The sequence below is a fragment of the Chinchilla lanigera genome, unplaced genomic scaffold (assembly GCF_000276665.1).
Source record: "Chinchilla lanigera isolate Chin_1 unplaced genomic scaffold, ChiLan1.0 scaffold00029, whole genome shotgun sequence".
NCBI lineage: Eukaryota > Metazoa > Chordata > Mammalia > Rodentia > Chinchillidae > Chinchilla > Chinchilla lanigera.
In genome coordinates, this window is record NW_004955430.1 from 11,539,758 (window position 1) to 11,559,844 (window position 20,087).

General features: G+C 36.2%; 1 protein-coding gene across 1 annotated transcript in view; it reads left to right on the forward strand.

The window, feature by feature from the left end:
- The window catches only part of Kcnh8 (potassium channel, voltage gated eag related subfamily H, member 8), a 355,986-nt gene that overhangs the window by 240,908 nt on the left and 94,991 nt on the right, over positions 1 to 20,087 (forward strand). Inside the window, exon 8 of the mRNA XM_005387459.2 lies at positions 16,664 to 16,861. Coding sequence (XP_005387516.1) covers positions 16,664 to 16,861 — 198 coding nt within the window. The remainder of the gene's footprint in view (positions 1 to 16,663; positions 16,862 to 20,087) is intronic.

Here is a 20,087-nt window from a genome sequence, read left to right on the forward strand (position 1 = left end):
CGGAAACCGAACTCACGACCTTGCGCCTGCCAGGCAGGTGCTTTGCCGCTGAGCTAAATCCCCAGCCCCTCTTCTTTTATTTTTAAAATAAATTTAAAAAAGAAGTTCAGTGTTGAGCCTTGAACACATACTGTCTGTAAGGCACAAGAACCTTGAAGCTAAGAAATTTTTTGAAAGTTTCCTCCTAGGCCAGTTGAAATCCTGTTGTCCTTGACAAAAATAAAGAAAAGAGAAAATAACAGCCAATGTACTATATATTTTCTTTTGCAATTCAGTCTGCAAAAGATTTTATAGAAACAATACCTCCTGTAGATGTACTCATAATAAAAATGAAAACAATTACAAAACACAGAAGAAAATAATTTGCCTGTCACAGAAGTTAACAGAACAGAACATTAGTCCCACAATGAATTTGAATACAATAAAATTGTATGCTTTAAATATTTAAATTCAGTTTAGAGGCCATAATATAATGGGAATACTGTAATTATGAAAAACAGTAAACACAATGGGGAAAATAGACCTGAAAAAAATCAAATAGAATTTCACTTGTACTTGATAGAAAAATTATAGCAATAAGGATCTATACTATGCATATAACTGAATTCAGAACTTGATCTCATGGACATATGTAAAACCTTGAACTGAAAATCATGTGCACATTCTGTCCATATGTGCAAAAAGCCTAAATTAAGTTTTAACAAGTATTGAAGAATCACCGGAATTGTACAGACCACTTTCTGCAATGATCAGTGAACATAATTAGAAATCAACAAGAGTTAGGCCAAAATTCCTGTACAATTTGAGTAATAATTTTAAATGAATTTTGCACTTAAAAATGGACAGTACTAAGTATATGATTCTGAAAAAAGAGAATTTGCAAGCTAATGAGCTAAGTGTCTAACTCATTAAAGAGACATAGGACTGGTTAAAACACCCTATGAAAAGGTGTATTACCTTACCTAACCAGGGAAATGGAAATTAGAGCAAGAAGTAGGCACTATTTCATATCTACCTGGGTTTCACATCTGGGAAAACATTGATAGCAATTGTGCCTACCACTTGGAAAACTGGCACAACTGCTTTAGAGAGTAATTTGGCAATAGATGTGAACTCTACACATGGAGAAGCCTTTTGCCTGAGCAATTGCACTTATCCATATTTCACCCAGATAAATTCTTACCTGCTTGCATAGGAAATTTTGTATTTAATTACTCATTGCTCGCCACCTGTAGTTATGAAAAGTGTAAAGCGACTAATTTTCCCTCAGAAGGGGAAATGTATAAATCAAGCAAGAGGTAAAGTAAATTGGTTTATTGTACAAGATAATACTATTAAAGAGTTAATAATTAATAGGTAATATTTACATTAGTTATCATGGATAAATCTTAAAAAGAGAAGCTCAGAGAGAAAGTAAAAAACTAAGAAGTAAGACAGAAATCTCAGCTTCAATAAACATTGTGCTATCTTGGACACATTGTTTAATCGACATGCCTACGTTTGCTCATCTGTAAGGAGATAATAATAATTTGACTCATAGAATTATTGCAAGTTTAAATCAGTGAGGATACCTACAGTAGTAACTGACTGTCGGAAATCCCACATACATTTCTATTATAGTTCTTATTGTTACCACTACTTCTTCCATTTGTGACCATTCACATAAAAGTTATAAAACAAAATTATGTTATATATGGTTTAACATATTTGTGTAGTACAACAGGCATCTAAGAAGATCTTAAGATTTTAGAATAGTGTAGAGATCAGGTGAGAGGGAGTGTAAATTGAAGGTAGTGAGGATCTGGCTTTATTTTGGTGAATTTAAAGTAGAGAATCAGTAAATATGAGCAAGTATTAAAAAGAAGCAAATTCGGAAGGGTATCCCTTATGTTAATTCTAAACCTTTTTGTATGTTCTGATCTGTCATTCTCTTGTCTGTCAGCATGTTCTTTGGCATTTGGCTCTCCTCCGCTGCATCTTTGCAGAACACCATGGATGGAAAGTGACATCGAGTACGTTTAACCTACAATAGTCACAAAGCCAGGGAAATATAAGGGACATACGGGGGGAAAGCGCATTAACACAGATCCAGGATTACACAAACTGCTGCTTGTGTAATTGGGGTGCTAGAGACAAAAGTGTCTTGGAGAGAAGCAAGACACAAGGACCCTTGTACCCAAGGCAGCAGGAAGGGGTGCCTACGTTACACGAGACACAGGTGGGCCTTTACCAAACAGGATGCTCCTGAGATTTCCCGGGAGATATTAACCATCAGTTTAGGAAGAGTCTGGGCATCAGTGTCTGGTAGGAAACACTTGACTGGTAGCCGTGACAATTTCGTTTGTCCTACAGGGTTTGGAACGCATGCCAGGATCACCTGGCAGGCAAGGTGGTACTTACAACTAAGATACCTGTAATTGTATCAGGGAGGATCCCTAATCATACCCTTAGCTTGAACCAGTTGTGTTAATGCTTTTCTTCTCCATATGTTCCTTATATTTTCCCAGCTTTGTGACCATTGTTTCTGTGTTTCAGCTGTGCTAGGTGTACTTCTAAATCCTGTTAGCCAAGTCCTGCTTACTCTGTACAATGCAGTTTTAATATTCTCTTCCTCCTCTAAACCCTTTCTGATTGCTCTAGACAGTAGCACTTGAGTCAAACTCATATTTTACACTTATAAAGAAGTTACCCAATAGACTGTAACATATTAAGAACATATACCCTTATCTTTATCTCTCATACAGCATTTTGAACATTGTTTATGGTCACTAAATATTTTGAGTGAATTAGTTAATTAAATAATTAGAGCTTGAGACTACTAAAAGTTGGAAACGATGAAAGTAATATATTCATGCCTTGGTTCAAGGAAAAGCTTCTCTTGAGTGGCAGAAAGCAAAGCAAAAGGAACTGATTTTATTGTAAACTTGGCTGGGAACTGGCTGTGAGGACAGAGAATTCAGAAGTCTTGGCATGAAGGGAAAATTGCTGGGACACACACACGTGCAACTCTGACTGTGTTCAGTTGGGAAAAAGAAAAACACCCAATATGCACCTTGGCAATATGCAGAATGCTCAGAAAAAGAGAGATATGGACAGAAAATGATGTCACATGACTGAGAAGATAACAGTATAGAAATGATAGAGTTGGAGCTGAAGGCTGACAGTTGTACCCTTAATCATTCGAAATTCTGAATGACATGTACATTTCCCAGAAATTGGACTGAAACATTTTGGAGGAGATCACGCATGGATATATAATCAACACATTTTTTCCAACATTTTAGGCAAATGAGTAAATAAGATTTCTATTAGCTTACATGGCTCTGATATCCCCAAACCTGTAAGGTAGTTATACAAATTGGGCCTCTGGATATTGACTACATCATAAAGAACATTCTAATTATCAAAATTGTCTTGAGATGGTTGTAATACACTTGAGAAATGAAATAAACTTGGTCTTAACATTGACAGTCAGAAGGTAGATATCATTTGATTCAGTATTATAAGTTCAGTGCCAAGGTGGATGACCTCTGAGCTCACTATTATTCCAGTGACTTAATGAAATTATCTTGAACAGAGAGAAGGTGAAACACACAAAACTGACTTCATAAGCAGGAGATGTTTGTCACTGGTAAGCTGCTTGCCCAGCATGTACTAAAGCCTTGTGTTTAATCCCCAGCACCCCCAAAACGAACAAACGAAAAAACTGAGTTTGCTTCGTAACCACCAGGCATTCTAATGTTATCTTCCTTCCCACTTTGGCTGACTTCTAAATCAAATATATTTGTGCTTTTTACCCTTTCACTCTATCACTTTTATCCCTTTTTTTTGCTTTTTGCCAGTATATATTTTCTTTGTCTCCAGCTCCCTTTCCCAGACCTTTCTCCTACATGTTCCTTTATCATATGTTCTTTCTTCTTTCTCCTCTCTCCAGACTCCTCCCCTTTTCCCTTTTCGGTGATAAAGAAATATTCATGCCTTTAAATAACAGAAGTTTTTTCACACTACATAATATTTCAAATGTCAAAATGCAAAGTCCAACAGCACCAGCAGACATGGCCAGAAACAGAAAGCAAGTAAAAGAATACCTTCAAAGGAAGAAGGCCCTGGAAGGCTGTTCAGTGCACTGGGTCTAAATGTGGACTACTCACATCTTTTCCATGTTTAAAAGGGCTTAGTTCATCATTTTGACAGTGCTCCCCCCCAAAAAAAAACTATTGTAGATCCTGAACAAATTTATGTATTTCAAACTATATATCACACTTTGGTTGCATTATGAATTAAGCTAGTCTCTGTATGCCAGGGGAGAGACTAATGTGTGTTTTGTCCTTGTTTCCATTGTTATAAATCTATCAAAAAGTCTATGGCTTCCTATAATGGATTTGCAAACAAGTGGTGTCTGTGAGTAAAATTAGATGTCAAATGCCAATAAATGGAAATGGCTAAAAGGTGATTCAACGCGTTTAGTTTTCCTATATTTTTAATAAGGTCAGAGAAACTATATTGGAAAGTGAATTCTCATAAGAAAAACAGAAGTCATGAGTTCTTTCATTTCTCAGCAGCATGAGTCTGACCTATATAAAATCTCTTGCAATGGCCACAAGAGAGAAACCAAGAGTTCTATTCCTGGAAAATGAAGCACTGGAAAGTTGCTGGGAGTTCAATCTGTGGTTCCGAAAAGCTCTTCTATTATCCAAGTCTTTGCGTACACTGAACATTAACACATGAATTCCCACCACCTGCCTTTGGGATAGTAACTAGGATTTCTGAGGGAAGGAGAAAGGCCTCACAAAATTCCCATGTTCAAAATAGCAAGGTCCACAAACCGTATGCCTTGGACAGTAGTGACACTAAATGGATGGAAGAGAACATCAGAAATTCCCACTTGCAGAGAGAAGAGAAGATCAGCTACGGAGAAAAGTCCACTGGGGCAGCTAACTCTATGAAAGAGATGAAGTCAGGCAGGAGTTCATTCACGTCGAAACCTTGACTGACCGTCAGGATCAAGAAATAGAGGTATCTACTAAATGGTGTGATTTTTCAATTCAAAACCAAATTCGGAACTTAGTCCGCTGCTCCAACAGGTACCTCCCCTTGGTCATGTTCTGTTTTAACCTTCCTAAGTACCAATATTTTAATAGTGACATTTCAGTTTATAATACAACTCTTTGAATATAAGAAATTAATTTACATGATATAAGATTAAATTAAATACTACATAATCACCTCAGGTAATCAGTGCATTGTCTCTAACCCTCAGTGAACAAATGAGAATATCACAACCTACTGCTTTTATCACAAGAAACTGAGTAACAGTAAGATGAACTGATGTCAGAATACCTTCCATGTCTTGTCGATTTAATGTCTTTAGTACCTCACAATGGAAAGAGTCATTTGTAAGTCTGAATGGTGTAAGACCCTTGATTTCAAGAACGATAGAGTTCTGTATATGTTTTTTTTTTCTATTTATGTAACTGGAATTCTGGATTAATGTTCTGTGTAGTCTTTAATTATAAAGGATATTTTAAGTCTATATAATTTTCAGTTGAACAAAGAACCTTCAAACAGCAAAATAATAACAGCTTTCATTGATTGTACGCTATGTGTAATGAAAACTTTCTGTGAATCACATCCATTAACCTCATAACAGATTGTGAAGTTTACTGTCATGTTATCCATTTTAGAGAGACGATTAAGACTTATACAAAAATAACTTATTCAACATTACACAATTATTAAATGACAACCTAAGAAGTGAAGTGAAGTGAAATGAAATGAAAAAATCAGGGAACATAATTCCAAGACAAGCTTTCTTATATACTTTCATAGGCTCCTTGCTTGCATCTCAGAATGTCAAGGGTCTGACACCTGTCTTTACACTAACATTTCCCTTCTCCATTTACCTGTATTTCCTGTTTCTCTGTGTTGTCTATCTGTACTTTTATCTACTTCTCAACTTTAAAACTTTCCATGCCACCCTTTAGGCCTCTCCACACAAGCCTATCACCCTGTGTTCACTTCCAGCCCAGTCAGCCTCCCACTGGCTAAGAACTTATTTTGGAATATTCATGCGAAGTCTCACTACTTATTGTATTTCACACCCCATCAAGCTATCAAGCAAAGTTAGTTATGTGTTTTCAACTGCATTATTCAGTAAGTAACTTAGAATGTGCTCTTCTAAAGAAGAAAAAAGCCTGACACCTTAAAGAAGGGGTGTTTATTTAAATTTTAAAGACAATAATAAAAAAATAAAAATAATACAGAATTTCAAGACAAGATGATAGGAAATTCATAATGGTTATTATATTGCACATTGTTATCTTCAAAGTAGTTGTCAGATTATCAGATATTGGCATGTAAGATTGTTCAAACAATATAAACACCAACTATTCCTTTCAATGAACTAATAGAAATTAGTAGTAAAATTATCTTCACTATCTTGAATAAATATATATATGTACATATATATATATATTCCTTCCTTCTTTTCCCCTTTCCCTCATCCAAGATATTCTTTTCTTTTTCAGCAGTTTCTTTCCCTTTCACAATGTCTATTGTACCTTTTGGATCTTATTTATTCTTTCAATTTCTCACACTAGAGAGACAATACAATGTTTATACCTGTGAGTCTGATTTATTTCACTTATGAGTATGGTCTCTAGTTGCATCCATTTCCCTATAAAAGCCTCAAATTTATCTTTCTTTATAGCTGAGTAATTCTCCTTGGGCATCTCCCTAAAAAATAAACAAAACAGGATAGTGTCAATACCAAGTTCATATAAAGATGATCCAGTACATTCTTCTCCAAGGTATTTGTTTACAGCATTCCAGCATGTTTTGTTGTCTAATTTATTTTGGAGTTACATTTAAGTGGAGATTTAGAAAACATACCTCCCTCTAATGCATTTGGAAGAAATGTAATAGAGTACATTGAGATGCCTTTTCAATGGCTAATAATAAAGCCCTATACTTTTAAGGAAAATGGCTAGTGGGGAATAACTGAAGTGGTTTGCAAATGTGAGACCTTTTCACTGAAGTTTTTCTCCCCTAGATTTGCCCTATTCTGAACCTTTCAGAGAAAAAAAAAAGTCAGGCTGGATATTTTTTTGAGAGAGGGTTTCACTATGTAGTTTAGACTGGTCTCAAACATATTATGTAGCCCAGGCTGGCTTCCAATTGGCAGGCAGTGATTCTCCTGCCTCGGCCTCCCAAGTGCTGGGATTAAAGGCATGGACCACCATGTGTGGCAAGGAGAAAATCTGAAGCAGGTCATGAACACGCACATTCGTATACCAATAATACAATTATACAGCTGGGTTCAATTATTTTTTATCATCATTGTCTTCCTAAAACAGATTGTTGTCTTGATACAGGTACCATTGAGGAATGCTTTGAGTTAATTTTTTTTAAACTAATGAATGCTTTGAACTATGACTTAAGAGTGAACAGTTATCTTAGTAATGATACTCTGAACTAAAGCATAATAAAATGTATGTCCCAGAAATTCATTTAAGCTGCAAGAAACACTAGAGCAGTTATCCATGAAAGAAAAGCCCATGCTGGGTCATGGATATGGAAGCATTTTGAATTGCAAGTGTTTTATGCAAGAAGGCTAAATGTAAGCAGTTCATAGTTTATGTTCTGCCAACTTAACCATAAACTTCATCTTTGTTACAATTTCTTCTATTTTCAGTCACGATTTGAGAGGCATGTTGATGTTCCCTAGTTAGCTGGAAACAGGTTGTCTGTTCTGCTTCTTCTTAAGATCAATCAGAAACTCTACAGTAGCTGCTCAAGTGGTTTCAGATTGCTTCATGTTTCTCATTCTCTCTAGGTTCTTTTGTGGGGGGTAAATGTGATGGTGGTCTATTTTGGAAGTTTTAATCTTTAAATTAATCATTGCTTAAGTGAAATGCTATAACTCAGAAGTCAATATTCAGGAAATTTCTGTTGTACATGCTTTTCAAATTTTATGTAGCATAAATAATTGATAAACTCTAGACTAGTTTTAACATATGGGATACTCTTTCTCTTGACAGTACTAACATCATGTAATATTCCTCGCTCTGAAAGATTGTTTGGCAGTAGGACTCGAGTAGAAATGACACATGCGTCAAAATGTGAAGTATTTCCATCTTTATCCCATTAAAATTCACTGATAGGTCTTTATTCAAATAATTTTAAAAGTGAAATATGAATTCACTAAGTTAGGTTCTCACACAAGAATTTTTCTTTGAAAAGAAAAAGTTAACTGTTTGTGAAGAAAAATATAGGATCTCAAGTCACAAAAATTGGGGTTTGAAAAGAAAACTTAGCAATTACTCAATTCTACCACTTCAAATTCAAATTTGAGATTAAAAAGACCAGAAAGGTTAATTGATGTATAAAACATTGCACAACTATTTAATTAGTGACAAGACCATGGATAGGATCCTGATTTCTGACCCGAAACCTAGCCTTTTCTATTTCATGAGAGTTGCTTTTGTTTCAGTCTTTTACCTCAAAAGTAGACTGTACCATTTTGGAAATATAAGATGTCTCTTGGTTTATGAAAATGAAACTGTGAGGTGAGTGGAACTCTCAGGTAATGACTTTTCCTGTCAAATTTGGACCTCCATTCTGGATCAACAAGTCAATAACAAATGCTTCTACAACCTCACAGTAGGTACACTTTGAAGAACGGTGATATTTCTTTTTAGTGGTATTCCTTATGAGTGGTGTGGGGTATAGATTGTAAGAGATTTTGTACATGAAATATCAAGCTTTTCTCTGGTATTTACTCTTATTTATATGTACTAGTAGTAAATATAATACCTCACAAATGCTTTGAGTCATAATCACCACCCCACACCTCCCATCTACACACACACATAGAAAAACATGACGACACTCAGACTCTGCTGTTACACTGATATCTCAGTCACCTCTGCCACTGGGCAGCCCACCCCTCAGCTCCTTGCCAAGAGGGATGAGGGGAGCAGAGAATTGCTCGTGTGTTGTCCCATCTCAGTCACCTTCTCCCAGTTCTCTGCCTCGTGTGAATCACAGCACTTTCCCACATCCCATTCTAGTGACATCCACGAGGATTAAGTCTTCACAGTTAACAAAGTGGGAGAAATGAGCATTAGCTGTAATGCTGTGTTTTCCGTGATGCCGCTTGATCACCTTTAAAGTTATATTCAGATTCTAAATACCAAAGTGTGCCATGTTTACTTGTGGATTATATTTAAATGATTCGTCTATTTTTTCTAACATGACATTATGCTTTGAGGATATATTTTCCCACTTAAAGTAAAAGTGGGCACAGAAAATGCAAACTTACTTAATACTTATTTCAACACAGTATAATTTAAAATGATAATTTGAAATAATCTATTACAGAGTATGATGACATAGTTAACAATGGAAATCGTATAGTTAGTTAATAATCATGAAAATAATGTATGTGAATTGTAAATTTGAAAATTGCAAAGACAGTTGATCTTAAATGTTCTTACCACAAAATAGAGATAACCATGATTTGATAGCTATGTTAATGAGCTTGATTATGGTAATTATTTCACAATGTATATATATATTAAGACATGATGTACATCATAAATGCACACAATTGTATTTGCCAATTATAATACAGTCAGGCTGGAAATTGAAAAAAATCAAAACATGCTGAAAAGGCCACTGGAGAATAGAGTAAAATGAAGGGCCATTTTATGTAGTATAGCAGAGAGAATGAGGATGTTTAAGTTATAACGTTGTAGATTTCTATCTCACTACTTTTAAAGTAAAAGGAAATTGTTTACCTGGGATCAACCAAAAAAAAAAAGAGTCAGAATTCCTGAGAGTGGTGGGAAAGTAATGTTTGGCATTAAAATTCAGGAAAGTGCTACATAGAGTAGATGTTGGCTGCTGTAGCAAAAAAGGTGCTCCTTCCTTGACTTCTTAGCCCATGAGCTTTCCCTCCTTAGGCTCCATACCTCGTTGCCCAGACATTCTCCCAAGCTGAAGCAGGCGCTCTGCTAGGAGACATAGCACTGGTGGAGAATCAACACTCCCCAAGAGTAGTCCTTACTGATGGGTGGTAGTTGGTGCACATATTCCTTTGTGCTAAAAGGGCTGTATGTTCTGTGGTGTTCCCAGAGATATCCCAACATGATTAAGCTCTTTGTACCTATGCTAGTAGCTTTTCTGACTTCATCGTCTGCCTTCCCTTTTCCTTATACCTTTCCTGATGTTTCCTAAAGATGTCTGCTGTACCAAACAGCAGACAGATTTGGGTTAAAATCCTAACACTACCAATTTGAACAAGTTACTTTAAACTTTCTGAGCCTCCATTTATCTTTCAAAATGAGATAATTCCTAAATTATTGTGATCATTAATGAAATAATGAATCAAAACATGGATGGTGATTATAGCTATTCAATCGGGTTGGTGTGTGTAAAGGAGGTGGAAGATAAACCATTCCAGCAGTGCTCACAGCACAGGTAGCACTTGGGTGAGATACAAACCTTGTGCTAATCTCCTAACAAGAAAAGCCTAATCTGGGCTCCATCTTTGCTTCTCGAAAACTCCTATTACAACATGGTTCATTCATAAGTAGAATGCCATTTTGAATTAGAGGTATGATTATTTGCTAATACTTCCTCCCCTCTCCCGCTCTGTGCACACGCTTTGTTAAACACTCATCTAACTCTAAATTTGCAAGCTTATATTTTACTGAGCTGCTTTTTTCATAAAGCTAAAATGTTTTACAGAAATGGATTTTCCTTTCAGTATACTTTTACTTCTATTCCAAAGTATCTGTTAATTTACAAAGTGCTAATATAAACCAAACTTTTTAGGAACACATCTGTTGAATTAATCAGGTCACACCTGTAAAAATTGTGAATAGACACATAGTCAAACTAAATATATTGTTGTAGCAAACCTAGAGAATGAAATAATAAGAAACTCCTTTTTAGAGTTAAATGTATATATTTTAATAAAATACTTGGGGCATGACAAGTATGCAAGGATAAATACATATGTTGAGTTTCATAGATATGATAGGCGTTTCCAGGTCTGATCATTAAAAGTCATTTTCTCTTTGAGATTTCTCTTAATTATTTCACAAATCTACTGTTTTGTTCATCTAATCTATTTTAGTAATAAGAAGATTATCTTATGATATGTTTTGCTTGTATTACATGATCAGTGTGTTCAGTATATTTAGGCTTTACTTCATACTGTGTATGCTTTTTCCTTCAAAATGTTCTTGAGGAAAAAAAATGAGCAGAAGCAGACAGACTGTTCTAGGACATCCCTTCCTTTAAAGACATGAGTTTCTCTGGCATAAAAAAAGATTGGAACCCAAATTGGTTAAATTACTTCTTCTGTACAGTACAGTGACATGTTGTCTTGTTACAGTGGAACATGTGCTCCCCTTTCAGACGAGCTGTTCTGTGAAAAAGTTTTATTTAGCCCACAGAGTGAGTCCCCCGATCTGTGGGTGTAACCTCCTTCCAAGTTTTTTCATTATCATTATTGCTTCTGCTCTGTCAGCTGTAACATAATTAAGTAGCAAACGTTCTTAAAAAAACATGATGCCCCTCAAAATAGACAGAACAGTTGGCTAGACAGAAGACAGATATGGTAGCAACAAAAAGAGGTCTGCTGTTCATCTGTGTGGTGCTTCCTGAACCAGTTCTGGGACACAATCTCACATGTATGTAAATGAACAGCCATCAAGAGAGAATATAATGTGTATGTCCTAACATAAACTTTTACCCTGTTTTATTAAGGAAATCAAATGATGTGGTTCGGGGAATACTTATACATTTTACCTTTGTTCTAATTAAAACATTTAAGTAAATGGCTGGCTTTGTTCACTTTTTTAATGAGAAAACTTTGGTTCCGTATGTAAGTAAGTAAATCCTTTAATTCAATTAAAAATCAACAGATACGTCCAGTTGTGTATTTGCGGCATGACCAGACAGCCGACTCAGCTAGGAGAAAACAACCGCTTTGTTGTGGGTATTTTCTTCTGTGTATCAACTAAAACAAAAATTGGGTCATGCAATATTTGTTCTCTGGACAAAGCAGCATTTTTCAGTGCTCGGACTTCCCTATAATTAGCAAGGATGACCAATATGGAACAAAGAAACAAAGCCTTTTTATTGTTTCTTTGTCTAGCAGACAGGATATGACGCCTCTTTCAGAGGACAACTGGAAAAATTTCTGAAAAATAGCCAGTCCACCAGCTACTCAAAACGTCACTGAGTCCATAGCCAACAGCACTTCAGTCCGCTATCTGGGAAAGCACTGCTTTGTAGAAGCCGCCATCTTGAATAGGATGATAAATGCAGCAGTCTTACTTCCTACCTTGGCATATTCCTCGCTTCCTACACTGCATGTGCAATATTTTTAAATGCACATTTGATTTGCTTTTCTGATAGCTCTTTAATTATTCTTGGATATGTTGTCTTTATTTCTCACCCTCTTTACATAAGAGATGAAATTTTACCAAACTATGCTATATCATCTTTTTCTCCTCTCTCTCGCTTAAAATCCTAAGGCAGATTTTTAATCTATTTCCTTGGACGAGGCATATATAAAAGAGCTGTAGGAAGCCAAGAACCACCGGAAAATGCATACAAAAATTGTGTCTCCTGAGAAAAGGATCTGTGCCTTTGTTCACACTCACAAATAGATGTATAACCCTCCCGATTTTAGGAACTTCTCTCCTTTTTCCTTTCCATATCTATTAGTTAGGAAATGCTTAATTATATCACATGCCACTCATAGGTTCTACCAAATAAACTCTGTCTCCACCTTACTTTTCCCATTATTATAATTCACTGCTGGCTTCAGATTTTCTCTTGTATTTCTGAATTTTGTGCTTTCTGTGTTCTAGTTTAAGTAATGGAAGAAAGAAAAGAGATATACCCTAACCTTCTACCAATAACAGTGGTTGGCATCTTCTTTATGTGACATCTTTTAAAAAAATTTTTTTTGTACCAGGAATCAAACTCATGACCTTGTGCTGGCCAGGCAGGCGCTGTGCCACTGAGCTGTATCCCCAGCTTTTTTATTTTAAAGAGAAGAAAAATAAACAATAAAACAATGGTACAAAATTTCAAAACAAGATTGTAGGAGAGTAACAGTGTTCAGTATATTATGCATTGCTATCTTCAAGGTAGTTGCTCATAATATAAGACAGAGGCATGAAAAATCATTAAGCAATGCAGTCGTATACCTGTCCTTTCAATGAGCTAATAGCAGTTAGTAGTATATCTATCTTAACTATCGTGTGTGTGTGTGTGTGTGTGTGTGTGTGTGTGTGTGTATTTCTCCTTTTCCGTTTGTTCTTTTCTCCTTTCTCCCATTGTAGTTTCTTTATTTTTGAGCATTTTAGTCCCATTTCACAATATCTATTGTACATTTTGGGTCTTGTTTACTCTTTTACCTTTTTACCCTAGGGAGACAACATGATGTTTACACACATGAGACTGATTTATTTCACTTATGAGTATGGGCTCAAATTGCATCCATTTCCCTATAAATGTCTCAAGATTACCCTTCTTTATAGCTGAGTAGTACTCCATTGTATAAAAATGCCACATCTTTTTTATCCATTCCTCAGTTGATGAGCGTTTGGGTTGTTTCCAACATTTTACTATGATAAATTGTGCTGCCATAAACATGGGTGCACACATACCCCTGTGGTATATTTTTAATTCTTCTGGGAAAATACCCAGGAAGGGAATAACTGAGTTAAATAGGACCTCTAATCTTAGTTTTTTGAGGATGCTCCAGACTGATTTCCAAAGTAGTTTCACCGGTCTACATTGCCACCAACAGTGGAGAAAGTTTCCTTTTTTCCCCAAAGGCCCTGCAGCATTTGTTATTGGTTGATTTCTGGATGATAGCCATTCTCACTGGGATGAGATGAAATCTCAGTGTTCTTTTAATTTGCATCTCTTGAATGACCAATGATGTTGAAGAACATTTTTTCATCTATTTATTTACCATTTGTATTTCTTTATCTGAGAAGTGAGCGTTCATCTCTGGTCCCCATTTTTGGATTGGGTCTTTGAATTTTGGGTGTCTGATTTTTTTCAGTTCTTTATATGTTCTAGAGATAAGTCTTTTGTTGGAGGGACAGTTAGCCAAGATATTTTTCCCACTCTGTGGATTGTCTTTTCACTCTATCAGTGATTTCTTTTGCGGTGCAAAAAATTTTTAATAGGATGAGATCCCAGTTGTTGATTCTTTCCAGTGTTTCCTATGCAGTTTGTGTTTCGTTCATGAACTCTTTGGTTCGTGCCTACCCCTGTGTCTTAAAGATTTCTACCTACTTTCTCTTCCAGTAGACTTAGTGTTTCTGTTTCAATATTTAGATCTTTGATTCATTTTGACTTCAGTTTAGTGCATGGTGAGAGACATGGGTCTAGTTTTATGACACATAGAGAGACATTTTTCCAGCACCAGTTATTCAAGAGGCTATCTTTCTTCCAGTGAACATGTTTGTCCCCTTTGTCAAAGATAAGGTGGCTGAGTATGTTTGTAGTCATGTCCTCATCTTCTAATCTGTTCCACAGGTCCTGTGGCATCTTATTTAACATCACTGCAACCGTGCCAGTTAGAAAGAGTTGCTATTTTTAACAAAGAGAAAAACTGAAACTCAAAGAAATGATTTCCATAGCATATATAAATAGCAACATCCAGATTTAAATCTATATTTGAATCTAGAGCTTATTCTTTCCATGAAATCTTTCTAGTCAGGGTGAATGTCTTTAATTTATTAATGGAATCACATTTTATCACATAAAACTAACACTTGGTCATTACTTTCTATCGAAATATTTTATTACATGTATATTTCATTACATGATGTATTTTTATTACACATTGTATAATACCAATATCCTTTTGCATGGGTTGTTATACCTCCATCAGTATTTTTATGTAATCTCATCTCATCACAAAGAAACATTCTACATGAATTAATACACTCACTTCTTAAACTTAACATTTATTAAGTCCCACTATTTTCAGATGTTTTACTAAATTATAGAATATAGGAAGTAGGCCCCAGCTGAGTGTGGTGGTGCACACCTGTAATCCCAGCATTTGGGAGGCTGAGGCAGAAGGATTGCTGTACGTTTGAGGCCAGCTTGGGTTACTGGGCAACTTTACAACATACCAGTCCCTGGAGATGGCATCCATAATTCTGATTCAGCTTATGGAGGTGGAACCCGGGTTTTGTACTTCTAACAACTGTTCCCAGTTGCATTCACCTTTGAGAACTGTTCTTACAGAGGGGTGCATTTCAAATCATGGTCCTGCAGTATTAACGTCTCATGGGCTTGTTACAAAGCACTTTCTGTCCTTTCTCCAACCTCCCCACCTGTGCCAGAGTGACATGACAATCTGGTCTATAAGCCTTCTTGATGTTTCTGATGCAAGGAGAAGCTTGGAAAATGCTTCTCTAGAGACACAGGTTGAATCAGGTGTGGTACTCACTGCTAAGAATTTCTTCTGAATCCCAAGGAATTCTCAGCAGCTTCAAATTTGCATTTTAATTGCTTAGTACAGTTTCAAAATCTATAACTTTAAAGTATTACTATTCTTGCCTAACAAGTGTAATGGTTTTCCATATTTTTCCAGGCAGCCATTGAATGGAATGTTTTATAAGAATGTGCTGGCATGTGAATATCTATTAACAAGAGCCTTATGAATCTTACGTACATATTGTAGAGATAGAATTCTAAAATATAATTATAAAACAAAATAAAATGTCTTAAGGGGCAAACAAAGCATTTTAAAATGTCTTAAGGGCAATAAAGCATCTTAATATAGTCTCATATTTTTATTCTAGATAATACTATTGTTGTTATTATTGTTTTATACTTGCTACTGTCATCATCGTTAATGGAGCTTTTTATGAATTTGTGGCAGTATAATTGACATATAATAAACTAGATATATTTAAAACACTCAACTTATAAAAATTGGTAAACGGATGTACACCACTATCACAAAACCATCATAGGAAGGCAACTAGTTCCATTCAAGGTATCCGTTACTTGTGCAAGTCCACCCCAATGCAGAGTGGGGCTGCAGAAAGGCTCCCTGAGTAAGGTGACGTGAGCTGGGACTTCCATGGCCACAGGTCACTGGATGTCCATCCAAATGAGTGAAAAATGGAAAGGTTTTACAGAATAGAGATAAAGTCCCTCTCACCCAACTGCTCCAGACTTTTGTGGATTTTGTTACTTATCATGTAGGGATTTAAATGCTCTACATATCTAACCACTTTATTTCTTAAGATTTCAGTTCGCTTACTGGGGCTAGTGAAAGGCATAACCTGTTACAGAAAGCAGCAAGCCTGATTCAATCTCTGCAGTTAGTTTCTTCCAATGGAGTAACCTCTTTAGCTTTGGCCATCGATCCATTCTCTAGTGCACATTTCTCTGCTGCGTGTAGGACAGAGAACAGCACCTATAACCATGGTATTTTGATAGTGACAAAATCTAATATGTTGCCTTTCATTTCCTTTTAATTTTCTTTCTTCTTCCTCTTGAGCAAATTATGTCCTTAGATGTTCATTTATCGTTACCCACATGTGCTAGTAGTAGGACTTTGCTTTTGTATCTTAAATTCTCTCTCTTTCCCCCATGGTAGGTTGGCTTCATGAGCTGGGAAAGAGACTGGAATCTCCATACTATGGCAACAACACTCTGGGCGGCCCATCAATCCGAAGTGCCTACATCGCAGCTCTGTACTTCACCCTCAGCAGCCTCACCAGCGTGGGGTTTGGGAATGTTTCTGCCAACACAGATGCGGAGAAGATTTTCTCCATCTGCACCATGCTGATTGGGGGTAAGGGAGCTGCTTCTCCAGTGCAAAAGAAGGGGTCTGTGTCTGCCAAACTGTTTCCGTTCTGTTTGCCCTGTCCTGAAACACAATAGAGATAAATTGATCACACCGGAAGATTCTAAAAGCACTAATTAGGAGAGCAGTGACAAACATTTTAATGTACATATAAATCAGCAGGGAAAGCCTGTGATGTTAATGAAGTCCATTTTCTGGACAGATGAATAAGTACCTGATGGCTAATTTTGAAAGAGCAAGCACATTATTTTCTTAACGTGCTGTTTTCCTCCCGTGTTTGGGAGTTACATGAATCTGAGTTGCAGGTGTGTGTATAAAATTCCATTATAAAGTCCCAAACAGATCATGGTTATTAAGTTTTATGAATATTAACTAGTAAATCAAGGATACTGGGTAGATGATTTGGTTAAATGTGAAAATAAAAACAAAAGCTAAAAACACCAATAAGTAGTTAACATTTATTAATGGCTTTCATGTTCTAGTCGCTGCAGTTGCTTCCAGCCTTCCATGTTTTTGGATGCTTGCAGAACCAGCCTCACTGGACCTCCTGTGAGACCCCCTCTAGCGCAGGGAGACCACCATGGCCACCACCATCAGGAGGAGCCTGGCTTCTAGAGAGCTCAAGGCTCTTCCACTCCACATCTGTCTTAGATAAGCCCATTTCTTCCCCCTTATGCATCTAACTGTAAGGATGGTAACACTTTCCACATTTATTATGTCCATACTTCTGTGCTCCTTTTTTGCTCATTCAGACTTCCAACACCAGGGAACAAATCAATCTTTTATAAAAATTCCCTCTCTTGATAGTTCACACAGGAGCCTCACAAGGGAGAGGTGATGAGATTAGTGAAGCCAACACGATGCCAGTCGGAATATAGCGAAATCAAAATATAAGACCAAACCTTCTGCTCACGGAGCTTATGGTCCAGTTTGGAGGAGACATGCTGAAATATATGGAGAGAGCTGGAATAATATCCAGCAGTCAGTGCTAGGTGCCAGATCAGTTAGAAAGTTCAGAGCAGTGAAAAAAGAGTGCGGGGAGCAGGAGAATTTCAAGGAAAAGCAGAGCTGTCTCAGGCAGAGTTGCTGAAGTAGCAAGCTGGGACCACGGCGATTTTAAGTAGCTTTTGGCTGAAGTAGAGCATTACCAGCCTAGGGAGCAGAGAACAAGAACTCTCATTTTCTGTAGAGCTCCAGTGTGCCAGAGCCCGTGGTGACTATTTCATATCTAGTATTACGACTTACATAATTTCCACTCTCCTTGATGGGCCATCTTTCTGCCTAGCAAAATGACAAGGATTCTGCAAATAAACAATCTACAGTTATTTAATGTTTCCCCATGTTTCTTTTACTCATGGGAAATTTGGGGAAATGCACAAGGCTTAAGCCAACTAATCGGGCATTTGAAGAATCTGTTAAGGTAGTTGTGAGTGGTCCTGGATCAGAAATTGTTGAGGTTTAAGCTACTGCTTGCTGTGCCCTGCAGGTGGGCACTTCGCTGGCTCTATGCAAGGCCAAAGGGTAGAGGAAATAATCTGACGATGGCACTTTGCCCATTCTTTGTTAAATAGTTATGGAGCAACTTTCCTGGTACAAAACCACTGCTCGTGAGTATAGGACATCAAAATTTTCGGTGACTTGAGCAGCATTGAGGAAATGATTATCGTTGAGTGCCAAATGGCATCTGAGTGACTTGAATTTATTAGGTAAATATTTTAATATTGTGTTTGTGGAGAATAACTTTGTATTACTGTGAAAATTACCCCAGGCTAGGAAAAATGATGCCTGCATTTTTAATATTTCCTAATGAACTAATCATTTGCATGGCGTTGTGAAATAAACATAAGAGTTCACAATAGTAAGCACTTTGTTCATTTCATTTCCATAACACTGCGAGACAGTTATTAATACCACAATGTAGATAAAGGGTCGTAGAGGTTAAAATGCCAGGATCTGGCAAAGTTTTTGTAAAGTATCTACTTCATTTATACACTAGAAACTACTTTTACTTACTTAAAGTTTTTACATACACAAAAATAATGTATTTTTAAAAGAAAAAATATAGATATATATTGCCATGCTCTTAAGTTTAGACTGTCTTGTTAGGAATCTCAACACAAAGCTGATGAATTTGCTAATAGCAGGGATAAAATAGTTATTACAAAAGTAGATAATAACAATATCCAGTGAGAAGAACTTCCAGAATCCAGATAATTAGGACCAAAAAATGCAGAAGCTGAGTGAAGGGGAATGGGGTGGAAAATGCTGAGTTGATCAATTTGAGAGAACTATAGGAACCCCAAGAATTTCCTCAAGAGTTGCTCAGGGCTTATCTTTTAGATATATTAAACTTCAATAGTTAAAATATAAAATAAAGAGATTAAGTAGAAATAATTTTCAAATTTGTATCTAGATAAATCTCCATGAACTTTGAGAACACCAAAAACAAAGAAGTAATCCCAAAGCTTCACAGAGAGCTACAGTATTAGTATTAATTAAATGAAGCTAGAAAGGTTAATGGATAGAGGATCAGTATGTAAAAGTGAATTGTGTGTATAATCTAGTTACAGATAATTAGAAAATGATATGTAGAAAGCAATCCTTCCACACAGAAAACTAAAAAATAGGGAGAAAAATTACACATGGTTTTAAATAACAGAAGGATATAAATAGTAATGGCTAGTGATGATAGACTCAATGGCGTAATGATATCAGTTTTGCCCAAATTAATCAGAAGATTTAATGTAACCTAAACAAAAAAATTCCTAGTAGAGGTATATTTGTGTCCTTGTGTGAAAGTGTGTTTGAAAGTGACAAGGTGTTTACAAAACTTAGTAAAAATGAAAATGGCTAAAATGAATCAAAGAAATGATGAGAAAGAACAAAATTGGGATAGTTATACTACAGATATCAGATTGTATTATAAAGTTACAATAAGTAAGATGTATGGTATTGGTTGAAGAGTAAATCAATGAAATGGAAGAGTTTAGGAATAGATCCATATATCTATGGTCACTCTATTTGGGTCACAAGTGCTACTGTAGCAAAAAGGGGGAATGATAGTATTTCCAGTGAATGTTTCCGGCAAATGACTATCCATGTGTTGAACAGCAACTTTGACTTCTCTTAAAATTGTCCATGAGAATCAATTCCAGACAGGTTTTATCTAAACATGAAAGTAAAAACAATAAGATTTAAAGGATAATATAAAAGA